This window comes from Schistocerca americana, chromosome 2, assembly GCF_021461395.2.
Source record: "Schistocerca americana isolate TAMUIC-IGC-003095 chromosome 2, iqSchAmer2.1, whole genome shotgun sequence".
Classification (NCBI taxonomy): Eukaryota; Metazoa; Arthropoda; class Insecta; order Orthoptera; family Acrididae; genus Schistocerca; species Schistocerca americana.
Window position 1 is genome coordinate 286,826,796 of NC_060120.1, and position 16,074 is coordinate 286,842,869.

The 16,074-nt window shown below is 47.2% G+C and overlaps 1 protein-coding gene across 1 annotated transcript in view; it reads left to right on the forward strand.

Annotated features, from left to right (window-relative positions):
• Positions 1–542: 542 nt before the first annotated feature.
• The window catches only part of LOC124595588 (phosphatidylcholine:ceramide cholinephosphotransferase 2-like), a 324,775-nt gene continuing 309,243 nt past the window's right edge, over positions 543–16,074 (forward strand). The window contains exon 1 of the mRNA XM_047134382.1: positions 543–633. Coding sequence (XP_046990338.1) covers positions 623–633 — 11 coding nt within the window. The 5' untranslated portion in view covers positions 543–622. The remainder of the gene's footprint in view (positions 634–16,074) is intronic.

Sequence of the window (16,074 nt, forward strand, 5' to 3'; positions counted from 1 at the left end):
AGATTTATAGTGATAAGCATGCCCAGGCGTTTCTGCCTGCAAGAGACCTGGCGTTCGCCGTGCCTAGCTGACGTGACGTCACCAACAAGCGCCGAGGCCTTCCTTTGAGTCGGTGTTGGCCAAACACGGCGATTAAGCGTTTTCAGTTTCCGTCAGTGAGAGTCCGTCTAAGTAGACGGACGACTACTTCGCCTCTGGACTAAAGGTTCTGCGTGCGACGTCAGAACAGAGATAGGCACTGGGCTCGGAGGACAGCTGTCGCCCTCGAGAAGTTTCCGCGACAGAGGAGGAGCAGGCGGCCTTATTGACTAGCAGGCGGCATCATGCAAAGGGGCGGTGCTCGACCCAGTGTCCTCCGGCCGGGCCTGCATATTTGATGCACCTGCCGGGCACGGCCGGAAGCTTCGAGAGAGCACGCCTGAGCGTGGCGTGGCCTCCGATTGGCCACTGGCGCAGTGCCAGCGGGGCGGGATAGAAGGACCGGCCGGCCGTTGCTGCCCGGCGGGCCACACACGGCCACGCACAGTAGTCAGCCAGCCAGCGACTGAACGGCCAGGCGCGACTGCGGCCGCACGAGTGGGACAGCGGCGGCGACTCGCGGCGTCCAGGGACAGCAGCCACCATGAAGCCCAGGTACGCCGCTCAACACCGCGAGTATTGTGTACTCAACACCACGGCGAGGCGCGCGCGACTTGCTGAACACTGTGCACCGTAATTACGAGACGAACTCGATATACCGTCCTTTGCCAAACATCGTTACTCGCGTGCTTTATTGAACACTGCGGGGTGAGAGTATTTCAGGACGCTGTGAATCGATTTTATTTTTTAAGGCTGTCACCTTTTCTGTGTTAAACGCCATGAGGAAACTGCTAAACACATGCGGTGCCGAACACCGTAAACGTTTATTGCCATCATAGTGAATACTCAAACACTGTATTGCTGAACACCGCCAATAGTATCTACTGAAGAGCACTATTGAGCGTGTGATTTGACTAGACTGTGTTCAGTAATCTGAAAGGAATCCCAGGGCACACTGTATTGCTGAAAATTACGGGGTGTCAGTTACAATGAACACCGGAAATAGTATATCGCATAACAGCACGGCATGGCATCCGATGTTCCGAACACTCTGCTTCGGACGGCCTGAGTGGCCGTGCGGTTCTAGGCGCTACAGTCTGGAACCGAGCGACCGCTACGGTCGCAGGTTCGAATCCTGCCTCGGGCATGGACGTGTGTGATGTCCTTAGGTTAGTTAGGTTTAATTAGTTCTAAGTTCTAGGCGACTGATGACCTCAGAAGTTAAGTCGCATAGTGCTCAGAGCCATTTGAACCACTCTGCTTCGTAATGGGCTGACTCTGAGCACAATGGGACTTAACTTCTGAGGTCATCAGTCCCCTGGAACTTAGAACTACTTAAACCTAACTATCCTAAGGACATCACACAGCCGGCCGCGGTGGTCTCGCGGTTCTAGGCGCTCAGTTCGGAACTGCGCGTCTGCTACGGTCGCAGGTTCGAATCCTGCCTCGGGCATGGATGTGTGTGATGTCCTTAGGTTAGTTAGGTTTAAGTAGTTCTAAGTTCTAGGGGACTGATGACCAGAGATGTTAAGTCCCATAGTGCTCAGAGCCATTTTTGACATCACACACATGCATGCCCGAGGCAGGATTCGAACCTGCGACCGTAGCGATCGCGCGGTTCCGGAGTGTAGCGCCTAGAATCGTTCGGCCACCCCGACCGGCTTCGTAATCGGGAGATAAAGCGCAGGACACAATATCTTGCTGAACACAACTCTATTTGTGTCAACTGCTGAACATCACAGGCCGTGGTTATTTCTGAACGCTGTGAATTGCTCAATCCTTTTCGGTGTTACTAAATGATGTGAACACGATGAAGCGTTTATATCACTCATCAGTAAAAAGCTGAAGCACCGCATTCCTGAGCACTCCCAATAATTTTTACTGAAGCTCACTTCAAAACGTGCAATATGCCGAGCACTGCGCGTTGTTATCCGACGAGAAGCACAGGGTACAATGCCTTGCTGAAGACAGACAAATCACGTTCATTGCTGAAAATTACAGCTATATGTTGCGCTGAACATTTTGAGTTACCTGTATTACAGACAAGTGCCGCTTACGCGCTTTCGAAGAATTTCAACCGGTCCAGTGTGCGTCTTACCACTGCACATCCTTACTCGGCTAAGTTCAATAACCGAGTAAGGATGTGCAGTGGTAAGACGCACACTGGACCGGTTGAAATTCTTCGAAAGCGCGTAAGCGGCACTTGTCTGTCCAGTGTGCGTCTTACCACTGCACATCCTTACTCGGCTAAGTTCAATAACCGAGTAATGATGTGCAGTGGTAAGACGCACACTGGACTCGTATTTCGGAGGATGGTGGTTTAGATCCCCGATCAGCGATCCAATTTTAGGGTTTTCTTCATTTCCCTAAGTCAATTAAGGCGAATGTCGGGACGTTCCTTTGAAAGGACACGGCCTATTTCCTTTCCCAGTCAAGGCTTGTCTACTGTCCGTGGTACCCTCACCATCGATGGAAGACTAAGCTCTAATCTTCTATACTGAAGATCCCGACATACTTGTACTTCTGAATTTTCGGAGGCGTGTGTGTTGCTAAGAAGATCCTGTACGTGATGAACACCAAAGTTGATATTTACTGTCTCTAAACACTGCACGTTGCAGCACTGCAGAACACATTTTATTGAAGACCGGTAATGTTTTATATTGCTGTTCGGTACGAGACGCGCGCGTTGCTGAACACTGTGAATCATTCTTATTCTTCGCGACTGAGATCTCTCCTCTCTGGCTGCGTGGACTTTCAGACTGTGGCGTTTCCGACCTTTTTTGTAGGTGCCCCACATACCGTGTCACTCCCGACCAAACAGTTTTGCACAGTCGTACATACGACCAGAGCCTCCCCTACTGCTGTGGCTTTCTTTGACGGTCGGTAAAGCCACGGCTGAGCTATCTGTGGACGGAAACTCCACGTTGATGTTTCGGGTCGCTAATTCCGCAGTCTGAAGGTCGAAGACACCACCTGTCCTAAGGTTCAAATGGTTCTGAGCACTATGGGACTCAACTGCTGAGGTTATTAGTCCCCTATAACTTAGAACTAGTTAAACCTAACTAACCTAAGGACATCACAAACATCCATGCCCGAGGCAGGATTCGAACCTGCGACCGTAGCGGTCTTGCGGTTCCAGACTTCAGCGCCTTTAACCGCACGGCCACTTCGGCCGGCCCTGTCCTAAGGAACACGAGCCGTGGGACTGGTTAATGCCATAGTACGCTTGTAGCGCTGAACGCTGTTAGGTGTAGTTATTGCTCATCTTTGTGGAAACTGAAGCACTGCGTTGCTAAACACCACCAACAGCACTTACTAGACAACACTATGGAGCGTGCGATTTACTTTCTCTGGTGCAGCCATACAACGCGTGTGGGATAACACCGAACCGACAGCGTAGTAAATTCCATCAGCAACTCAGCACCACTATCAGTTCAGATCCAGGTATAACGCGTGTTCAAAAATTGGTTCAAATCGCTATGAGCACTATGGGACTTAACATCTGAGGTCATCAGTCCCCTAGAACGTGGAACCACTTAAACCCAACAAACCTAAGGACATCAAACACATCCATGCCCGAGGCAGGATTCGAACCTGCGACCGTAGCGGTCACGCGGTTCCAGACTATAGCGCCTAGAACCACTCGGCCACAGCGGCCGTGTTCACAGTGTGTGTGTGTAGAAGGCCAGCCAAGAACAGCGACGGCGTTTGCAGGGAGGGTCGTTCTGCCGTGGTGATTGGTGCGGCACAGGGCAACCAAAACACTGGCTGTGGGCGTCTGTCGGCCGCACAACGCTCTGTGCGCTGCTCCCCGGCTCGGGATTACGCAATACGGACCAGGAGCAGCGGTCAGTGATAACTTGCGTGCCAGAACGTAAACACTCTGACGTCGCTCCACCTCCTCCGTCGTGATAATGGAGCGTCCGTCAGGATTTTCACAGCTTGAAATAGATACCTGTTCTTCGTGTTTTCTCGGCACCAAGATGCAGCTGTGGTGGAATCAGTCTAATAAGAGTAGTAAGCTGATAGTTCAAGTCGTCAGTTCTTACACGCAGATATGAAACACACGCTAGTGACGGAAGTCGTACATTATTCTCTCGTTGCTTGCAGTTTGTAGGCTATTTTCAGGTAATTCCATCACCAAAGTGCCACAGGTATTTGTCGTTCGTGTAGCAGACAACTGAACGTAATCTTAAGATATAAAATAAAAGAAAATGCTGGCGGCTATTACCGCGCTCTCAGACGGAACCGTAAGTAACAATATCTATGGACTGGGTAATCTATTCAGAGGCGCAGAACGCAATTACGTACATGGTCTCTCGAATCGCGTGACTCTGTGGTACGTATCTAGGAAATTTAACTTTTCCTCTTTTCACATATTTTGGTTTGCATCCGGACAGTATTTACTGTTGCGACCGCCACAAACAAACTAGCAGAAATTCTTGCTTTTCCTAACCAAAATCTTCGATCGTATTTTTCACAAAAAGTCTAAACGGTGCCCACTAAACGACGCTTACTGTCAAATACACATTTTTTTTCTTAGATTGATTGTTATTACAATAGCTGTGACTGGCATCAGAGAAACAAGTGGAGAAGATGTATTTTCTTGCGACAATGCTTGAAAACATTGATAGACACAAAAATAGTCGTGTACACAATTAACGCCACGAAGCTTCCGGCATTATCCATCAGATCATTTGCATATTATCTTGAACAGTAAGAATCCTGTAACAACTCATTGCGGTACGCCCAAAAATATGTTTTTAATATATATACACACACGAAGATTTCGCTCCGTTAAGAACGAGATATTGTGTGCTACCTACTGGAAGGTTCTGAACCTCTTCAGAAAGCTGGTCTGATATTCTGTAGCCGGCCGAAGTGGCCGTGCGGTTAAAGGCGCTGCAGTCTGGAACCGCAAGACCGCTACGGTCGCAGGTTCGAATCCTGCCTCGGGCATGGGTGTTTGTGATGTCCTTAGATGAGTTAGGTTTAACTAGTTCTAAGTTCTAGGGGACTAATGACCTGAGGAGTTGAGTCCCATAGTGCTCAGAGCCATTTGAACCATTTTTGATATTCTGTAATGTCATCTTTTTTTCACTAACCGACACTGCATGCTTCCTTCAGGAAGTGAAGGAATACAGCATCTAGCTGTGCACATTAATGCTTTGTCGAGCTCTCTGATAAACAAAGCGAGCTGTTTTTACTAATTCTGTGTTACCAGGACCGTTGTTGATTCTCACAGAGAACCTTTTCGTTACTCAAAAAGCTCATAACACGCGACGATAATTAGTTTTCTACAGCTTTTAATACAGTGACGTCAGAGACAGTGGTCCATAGTCACGCGCATCTGACCGACGGCACTTCTCGGTTCAAATGGCTCTGAGCACTATCAGGTCATCAGTCCCCTAGAATTTAGAACTACTTAAATCTAACTAACCTAAGGACATTACACACATCCATGCCCGTGGCAGAATTCGAACCTGCGACCGTAGCTGTCGCGTGGTTTCAGACTGAAGCGCCTAGAACCGCTCGGTCATACCGGCCAGCCGGCCCTTCTTTGAAAACGGGAATAATCTGAACTCTTTCCCCAATCGTTTGTAGTCCCCTCGTTCCTCCAGCGACCTACAATAACCTGCTGCTAGAAGGGGAGCACGTTGTTTCACATAATCTGTACAGAATCACGTAAGTCCGGTTCCCTGATGGTTGTTGAGCGATTTTAGTTGATCACGTACCTCAATACCTGTCATTTCAGCTTTTTTAAAAATTTTTTACTCTCCCCGCCCCAAAGGTCCGATCGGTCGCAAATTTGAAACGAAGTGAAAATCAAAAATGTGTTATCTGCAACATTTAGCTAAAGTTACGTAATGTGGGCTGCATGAAATTAGACGAAATACCTTAGCGCAAAGACATCGAATGACAGCACGCACTTCACACTTGGCGTGAGACTATTGTTCTAGGCATCTTACGTGCTCACTGTGCGCTAAAACTGAAAAGAGCGACGTGAGGCTATTGACGGGTATACTAAAAAAAAAAAAAAAAAAAAAAAAATGAAATGATCGTGCGGCATTGATAGCCAGGAAGCCACGTCCGGGGAAGTTCGGCCGCCGAGTTGCAAGTCTTATTTCAGGTGACGCCACATTGGGCGACATGCGTGTCGGTGATGTTGAGATTATGATGAGGATTAACACCAAGTCGACGAGCGGAGAAAATCCCCGGGAATCGAACCCGGACGCGCTGCAGGGTAAACAAACACGTTAACACTCAGCTAAGTGAGCGGAATGCTAAGCAATACTTGAGACATTGCGCAGCTCATCTGCGCAAAGCTTCGTTGCATTTTCACTGTGGTTTTAATTTCGCGACCGATTGGACCTCGGAAAAAAAAAGTCTCATGTTATGACTGAAAGGAGGAACCATAGTACGATCTTCCGCAGTGAACCAATTTTGGTGTATTTAATTCCTAATTTCTAGTTTGTTTGTGTCGTTGTGTGCTTGGGCGGTAGTGTGGTTACTGAGACACTGTTTGGGATAGGTTGCATTTTGCAAATACTAAAACGTTGAGTGACTTTCTCGAAAGCCTAGAATAGAGTCCTTCTGACACGTACCTCGACATAAGGTGGAAGAAAAATGTCTTCAAACTCTGGGGGGAAGTGAAGCATTAATTATGACTCAATTCCCTTAGAATCGAACGATAGGAATCAGTACCCGGTTTTCATCTTTCCGTGGTCGAGATAGATTTTCTCTTAGCTCCCTTATAAGTGTGATCTTTAATACCGTAGCGGTGTATAGTGGTGTGCGGCCGTGTACCAGAGTGACATCAGCAGCGCTCTCTCATCGCGCTCTAGATGGGACAGGCAGCACATTCTTAGCGGCTAGCTTTCGCTTGCGGCGCTTACATAACCCAACGAACTGGTTAATTACTGCCTGTCTCTCTCGCATTATGATAACCGCCACATTTTTGAAGCGTATGTGGATCTGATAGACCAAAAGGATGCACCACCATAGTATTTTTTAGTGAGGTCGAAGCCTCTCTTCTTACATTTGCGTCAGTCACCTTCCTAAATCTGAATGTATCGCAGAACTTCTTCCATTCTTCTCTCACTTCGACGTTCCCTGGCGCTTTGCTTCCGTCATAGCGGAGACCTGGATTTGAGGCGGTTAGTACTTATGAGATCAGTGTATATCGGGTGATGGAAGTTGTACTTGGTATTTTGGATACTTTTAATTTCCGCTTTTAATTTCAGTTTCAGGAAGTTCGACAAGCGCTAAGATCGGAAAGCAGGCGCACTGTGTAGGTCTGAGTAGGCTACTCCCGCGATTATTCTCTGTTGCCTCTCTTATAGTACAGCTGCACGGGCGCAGTCATACCAGACAGGTGCACAGTATTCTACCACAATATCTACCCAGCGATCCTTAAGGCGTCTGCCTAACAGCCCCGTCATGTAGCTGCAAAACAGAATTACGGTTCTCCAGTTCCCTCTTCAGGCCCTTCTAACTATGATCTGCGTGACAGCGTTCGGTCCAGCGTTACTCCTTCATACACGTAATTTTCTGTCTTCCCTTTTATTGATCGTACTGTGGTACTTGCATTGGGATGTGGATGCCACTTCGTCTAATATTTATGTAGATCAAATGAAACTATATGGTTCCAGAGATCTTTCCAAGTCTCAAACATCTGTGATGTACATATGCAGACTGAAGCGACGAATGAAAATGTTTGCCAAGGTCGGTATTCGAACCCGGGTCTCTTGCTCACTAGACGTGCTAACCACTACGCCACCCTGGCGCAGTGCCTTTGCACAACTGCACATACGACCCTAGCATGCCTCCCTCCTCAGCCCAAATTCGCATTCACACCTCAGCCCACTTGGTATTGCCCCTAAATTCAAACAGCATTACAGAGACTCTCCAACTGTATGAAACGGGGAATCCTACCTGAAAGCCAAGCAAAGGTGATTTAATCAAATTAAATTACTTAGGTTGTCCCACCTAACCAAGGCATCTGCAAGAACTTTGTTAATTTTGATCTGACAGGAAAATCGTTAAGCCATAGTCCGCTTGCTTAGCTGAGAATGCCGGCACGGTAGCTCAGCGTGTTCGGTCAGAGGGCAAGCTTACCTCTGTAATGAAAAATAGTGAGTAAAGCAATCAACGATCAAACTGAACGGAATACACGTGACGTCTGCCCAGACAAAACGCAACGAACAGTACCGAACAAAAAAAAAGTGGTAACGTATTTCCTTACCATGCACCGGGCCGGGGTTCTTTTCCCGGCCGGGTTGGAGATTTTCTCCGTCCGTGTGCTGGGTTTGTGTTGCCCTCGTCATCACCGATGCGCAAGTCGCTCAATGTGGCGTCACCTGAAATAAGACTTGCAACCCGGCGGCCGAACTTCCCAGGTTGGAGCCTCCTGGCCTTCAGTGCCACACGATCATTTCATTTTTACAAAGGCCGTATCTGAGAAAGTCCCATGTGCTTACTCTACTGAAGACGACAGGAATGCCATTATATATACAATAAATAAAAGAGGTCAAAGGTATTTTTTTAAAAAAAAATGACTGTGGTATTTTTGCGCCAGAATAGCTGATCTATATGAGCAAAATTCTGTCAAAATTGTGTAATATAAAAGCAAAATTCTGTCAAAATTGTGTAATATAAGTCTTTTGTAGGTGTCACACGAAATTACGGAGTATAAATGCATTGAATATACGGAAATTTTTGCGCTGTTGTTGCGGCCGTTTGAATGGAATGCCGACTGGAAATTTCCGTCACTCTCCAGGGGTAGGAGCGCCGCTGAGGCAAGCGGTCCTCGATGTTTACTCCGGTCCCGGCGGGAAGTGGAATAAATGGGGTAAACACGAGGGCACCGCGCCCGTTCACCTTGCAAAAGAGTTACTGGGACAGCGCTCACTTCGTCTCATTCATATCTGCTATTCAGGCACAAAAAATACCATAGTCCCAATTTTGACTAATGCTAACGACTATTGTATTCTTCCTTAGAATAAGTCTCTGATTTTCCATTACATAAACAGTTAGGACTTCTGCAACCAAACAACTTTTGTCTGCACCATTATTTCGTCACATTAAAATTAACATAATTCGAATGCCAGACATCCTATATATTTAATATTGGGAGCCGGCTCGTTAGCTCAGCGCGTCCGGTCAACAAACTGGCGCCCTCTGTAATAAAAAAAAGAGTAAATTTTTGATACGTAGACTTTAAGAGACGTCATTCGACGTCCGCTCAGAAGCGATCTCGTAGAGGAGTAGCGACGGCAAAGAAACAGACAGAGGGGGGAAAAGGCGGTAGAGTGACAGGCTGTGGATCTAGTGGTCTTGGATTCGATCCGCAGCAGTCGTAGGATTTTTATCTGACACTTTTTTCCCCGTGGTTCGGAACCTGCTTTAAATTGGCTCGGTATATCGGGTCAACGGTCGGATGCAATGAACGGCGTTCCACCTCCAACAGCACCAAGCGTAGTAAAACACTGTGGTGCTCAGACCAATTTTCAGCTTGATGACAGGTTTAACTTTTTTTTAAAGGATGTAATATACAGATTCTTCAGGTCGTTATTGAGTCTGACTTCAAATTTTTCAAGGCGTTTCATATTAATGTGTATGGACATGGAAGGATTTTTCCAGAATAATTTTTCACTATGCAGTGGAGTGTTCGCTCATTTGACACTTTCCTTAAGATTAGAACTGTGTGCCAGACTGGGTCTCGAACGTTGGTCCTTTGCGTTTCGTGAGCAAGGCTCCGCAATGTCCTTTTTTCCGGGCGTGGTGGTCCTGCAAGTTTCACAGGAGAGCTTCTGTGCATTCTGGGAGGCAGGCGACGAGGTACTGACTGAAATAAAGCTGTGAGGACCGGTCGTGAGTCGTGCTTAGACAGCTCAGCCGGTAGAGCACGTGCCTGCGAATGCCGAAGGTTCCGGGTTAGAGTCCCAGCCCGCACACAGTTTTAAGCTTCCAGGAAGTTTCACTAAAGTATTTGTTTCGTTTGGTATTAGGAAAGCTACAGGATAGTGAAAAGGGCGCAGTAGTGGCATATGCCGACGATAACACTCATGAATAGTAGCTCCAGAAGCAAGCCGGAAGATGGTCCTTCAACAATTATGTCGATCGTGGATAGGAGTCAGTTTGTCGGTTGCGCCTGGAAAGACAACTTACATGCTTTTAAAAGGGAATCTTTGTAAGAGACCAGATCATGAAATTGAGCTACATGCCCATAAAGAGAGAGAGTCCATCACGAGATACGTAGGGTCTTCTTGGACGAGCGACAGAAGTATGGTGCGTATATTCAAGAATTGAGCAAGAGACCCAGGAACATTATGAACAAAATCATTACTCTCGCCAATTACGATTATAAGCTGCCAGTGTAAACAACAAGAACGTATTATAACGTTAAGTTAACTGCGATCAAAGGATACAGTACGAGTGCTTGGGCCCACAGACTTTTCCTCTTAACACCAGCACGGATATGTGGAATCGTTCTTCAGTTGAAGGGAGCTTGTGGCACTGTGACAGTTGTTGCGTTGCAAGTAACGTTTGGCATGTGTCCACTCGGTCTCCAGATGTGGGAAAAAGCGGCGATATGTTGACTGAAGAAGAAACAGTCTCATGAAGTGCTGTATTTAATAGGAATACGGGCGACAAGCAAGCAGCGTATTCAAAATTAGACCTTCCATCTGTGGGAGGAACGATGGAATGATGCCCAGACAGCGAGGCGCACCTACGATATTCTGTCAAATGTAAAACTGAGAATGAAGCGCTTGAACCCCTCAAGAGGCCTCACACCCTTCTTGACTGACCATGGACCCTACGCCACCTACTGGCATCGAATTGGTGGAAGTATGTGTGAGGTGAAGAAAGTACGCCAGAACAGACCATCTGCGGACGTCTGCTGATACTGATCGGCAGCAACAGAATCGGAACGGAGATACGGCGTTGCGAAACAGAATGGCGGATCTTGGACAACATTGCTGACGCTATTTCAAGAAAGGCCTGGGTAGCGCGTTATTTTATCAACCAACCTCCATCTCCTGCACCACGAGAGGTTGCGACAGAAGATCGAGAAGCAATGCAGCGAAGGCAGCTGAGGTCAACAGCTGCGGCAGAACAACAGCCGACACCGTATGCGCAGCCATCGTAACAACACCGCAGAGAAAAGTGGGCCGTGTCTCACCACCCAAGGGACCAGAAAATGGGTGACGTGAATCGGCCGTCGGTGTGTGGCTGCGCTCGCCACCGGCAATAACGATGCTTCCTTGGAACAGGGGAGTCCTTCCCTGCAAGCAGGCGCTGCAGTTTGGAACCGCAAGGCCGCTACGGTCGCAGGTTCGAATCCTGCCTCGGGCATGGATGTTTGTGATGTCCTTAGGTTAGTTAGGTTTAACTAGTTCTAAGTTCTAGGGGACTAATGACCTCAGCAGTTGAGTCCCATAGTGCTCAGAGCCATTTGAACCATTTGAACCTGCAAGCAGGGAACCAACAAACAATGGAAGTAGCAGATGCTACCACAGCGCCCCAGGAACCGACAGGGCTTGCCTATAGACAAGGGAGCGATGGAGTACATTGTGGAATGTTACAGACAAAAACTGATTACAGCAGTAGTAGACATAAATTTAGTAGCTAGTACATGTAGTTTTTCATTCATATTAGAGATAGTATTTTTATATATACGTATACATACAGGGTAATTTTTTCCATCGTGTACAAACTCTAGGGATTGATCGATGAGAGGACACTGAACAAAAAAGTCTAATGAGCTTATGTCCGGAGATGCATAGTTTTCATGCAAGAGACCATTTATTCAATCATACTTTGTTACAGAGACTGCGGTCGTACGCGCTGTACCATGCAGCCACAGTTACCATATACGTGGTTTCCTGCTAGAGAGGACATATATCCTCATATGTCATGCCTCAGCGCCCTCTCCTACCATAGTAGTTGGTAATGTTGTATCCAATTCACTTCTCTTGCTGACTTATCCTGTTGTGGGTGTGATACAGCGTTGTACACAATGGTTGTGTATTCGAATCGAGAGCGTGCCGAAATGTTTACTTACGGAAAGACATCGGGCTGCGGGCAGCAAGGTTATATCACGAGACCTATCCCCGGCTACAACCACCACAGCTTTCAATGTTTGCAACAGTGTTTCGCCGTTTGTCTGAGACAGGGTCGTTCCAGGAAGAAGGAAATCGCGAAGGACGTACGCGGAATGTTCGGGCACCAGACTTGGAGGAAAATGTGATTAACACTGTGGAAGGCGACCGCTGTGTCAGTACCAGGCAGTTGGCCCGGCAGTACAGGGTAAGCCGGACGACCAGGTGGAACATTCTCCATGAGAATTGTTACTACACTTATCACTTGAACTGCCTCGTGGTGACTGGGTGTTGTGTGGTGTCTTTAGGTTAGTTAGGTTTAAGTAGTTCTACGTTCTAGGGGACTGATGACCATAGATGTTAAGTCCCATAGTGCTCAGAGCCTTTTATCACTTGAAGCGTGTGCAGGCTTATTAGCGACAGACTTTCCACATCGGGAGGAGTTTTGTCACTGGTTTCTTGACCAGGGAACCACGATTCCGGGATTTGTGTCGTCCATCCTATTCGCAGATGAGGCCACCTTCACGCGGTGTGGTATCTTCAATTTTGTAACAATCATCTGTGGGATAGTATGCAGAACCCCAATGGTATGTTGACAGCGAATCATCAGCATCGGTGCAGCCGGAATGTGTGCGCCGGGATAATTGGCGACCGTAATTTTGGACCAATCTTCCATCCACGTCGCCCAACAGACCGGGACTGTAGGCGTTTCTTGCCGCTGACTTTGCCTCCTCTGCTGGAAGAAGTGCCATTGATGATTTGAAGGATTATGTGGCTGCTACATTATGGTGCTCCAGCCCACTTCGCCGTTAACGCCCAGTCGCATCTCAATGGTGTATTGCATGGTCGATGGGTCGGACGAGGAGGTCCAGCTGGTATGGTCTGCTCGTTCAGCGGATCTCAACCCGTGCAATTTCTGATTATGGAGCCATCTCAAAACTATTGTGTAAGCAGACCACGTTCCAGATGTGAAGCCCGGGATTAGCCGAGCGGTCTAGGGCGCTGCAGTCATGGACTGTGGGGCTGGTCCCGGCGGAGGTTCGAGTCCTCCCTCAGGCATGGGTGTATGTTTATCCTTAGGTTAATTTAGGTTAAGTAGTGTGTAAGCTTAGGGACTGATGACCTTAGCGGTTAAGTCCCATAAGATTTCACACACCAGATGTGGAGACACTGGAGCAGTGTATTCATGCCTCTTTTGACACTGTTCGGATGCAGCCTGGCCGATTTGAACGCGAGAGACAGACCATGCTACAGCGCGTCCATGTACGCGTTGAGGCATAGGGAAATCATTTTCAACGAATACTGTGACTGTGGCTGCATGGTACAGCGTGTATTAGACCGCATTCTCTGTAACAAAGTATGATCGAATAAATGGTCTCTAGGATGAAACCCATGCGTTTCCGGACATAAGTTCATTGACCTTCATTTTTTTCCATATCCTCTCATCGATCAATTCCTGAGTTTGTACGCTGTGGGAAAAATCACCCTGTATATTATTGATAGTGGAAATAATATGGGGATCGAAGGTAGTATTGTGTGGGACAAATCAACTATTAATGGTTCAAATGGCTCTGAGCACTATGGGACTTAACTTCTGAGGTCATTAGTCCCCTAGAAGTTAGAAATACTTAAACCTAACTAACCTAAGGAGATCACACACATCCATGCCCGAGGCAGGTTTCGAACCTGCGACCGTAACGGTCGCGCGGTTCCAGACTGTAGCGCCTACAACCACTCGGCCACCACGGCCGGCAACTATTAACGCACAATTTGTGTAAGAATCAATATAGCCTGCGTTTAAATTACAGGCAACAGGATGGAATAAATAGTCTCGTTCGTGCACTTTTTGCTGCTGCTGCTGTTGCTGTAAGTTGCACGTCTGCTACGTTTTTTGATCGTGGCCAACGTTGCTGTTTTCTGTCTGGTTTAGCAAAGAGCACTGCGCCGTCCACACACCGTGCCGTGGCACAGTCATTTAGCGACGTATTGCAGCGGTCAGCCAGTCCTGTTGCAGCTCCCTGATGGACGCCCTGCTGCTAGGCACACGGACAGACTGTTCGTTACGTAATGGCGTGTGTTCCACTTCGTCCAGCAGGCTTCCAAGTGGATCGAACATCTGCAGCTTCTGCGCGGCCGTTTACTGTCCTCCCGTGTCGAGATAATCACACAGCAAGCGTTCCTGTGCACTACGTTGATAGTCACGGTCCATGTACAACACCCATTTCCACCGCAGTAATTCTGGAATATTCAGATCTTTCAAAATTCGTTGCCATAGTGGCTGTTCTTGGCAAAAATAGAGCAACGAAATGAACGGAAAATTTTATAATAAAGTCCGTCAACTGTCTTTTCATAGCGTTTAGTAATCTCACATGTACAGTCGTGGACAAAACGAGCGAGACCCCTTGCCTTTTCGTTATGCTGATCCGCACAGCTTTAAAGTCTGCTACACAGCATAATAGGCAAGGCGACGAAGTGCTACCAACATACTATGTAAGTTCGCTCAGTTGATGTGCTGAGATAGCTAGCACTGGAGAAACTCGCGCTTCGAAGACGCCACAGCATCGTCTGCCACCACTTCGTAGGAAACGAAATACCTCAAGTATAAGCCAGTGTGTTGTATTCGCGTATCTGTGACTATGACGTGGATCTAAAGTGTGGTTATGGATAGTACGTATCCTCAGATTGCGAATCTAACATCATGAATACAGACAAGGGTAAATGAATTAGGCGTCCTTCCTCTTCTGTAACATCAAATATATTTTAGTTATTCTTTCTTAAATGAACCGCGCAGAGAATCATTCACCAGAAGTGAGTAACTTTTTAGTAACACCAGATGATATTAACAGCTTGCCGGCGCAGGTCAACCGTGCGTTCAACGGTGTCATATCGCGGACCGCGCGGCTGCTTGCGCCGTCAGTTCGAATCCTTCCCCGGGCATGGATGTGTGTTAGGTTAGGTAGGTTGAAGTAGTTCTAGGTCTAGGGGACTGGTGACCTAAGCAGTTTGACCTTTCGCGTAAATTTTCTTTACATAAACGGCCGTATCTTTAGATTGCGTAGACATATCTCACTTTTTTACACCACCAAGGGACCGTATACCGCAGGAAGTGCGATTCATTTCCGCTTATTATGACCACCCGTACTCGAGGTAAACGGGTTTTAAGGGTTAGGAAGACAGATAGACGGTCAAGAAAGTGAGACTAGTAGAGTTCCATTTTTACCGATTTACGTGAAGAAATCCTAACAACGAAAATAGCTACCACAGTTACTGAAGATGAAGGCCGCATAATAATTTTCCCTACTCTCTATTCGAAATGTTCTAGTTGTAGGCGATACATCAGCATATTACTCGTAGCTACGCTTTCGATCCAAATCACGTTTACAGGAATGCAAATAAAATCCATTTGCCTATACACGTGGTAATTCAGATCCCAGTATTAATGCCACCGCGTTTTAGATGTGCAAGCATTCCCATTGCTAGCTACCGAAGGAACACTTCGGCTAATGAACGTTTTCGGGCTGTGGAGAGTCTAATGGAGAATTCGAAACGTTGTAGAATACGTTTGGCAGCTACGTCGCCGTTTATTTCCTGGGTTGGTGCAGAATTATCCTGCTAAATTTACTCGCTAATAACAGTTTTTTGTTATTTCGATAAACATCCCGAATGATTGTCACATAAGCGGTGACATAAAGTTAGACAATTCATGTTTTTGAGTCCAGAAAGCTCTATGCAACAGAAACTCCAAATCATTTTGCCATTTTCATTGCGAAATTGCCGGCTTATTCATGTCTGGGGTAATAATAGAGGGCTATTTGCCTGGGTTGTCTGCTAGCGTAGTGAAAGGTGTCTGCTACTGCAAGCGATGTCTGATTTGTTTTCGGTTCTAACCTCG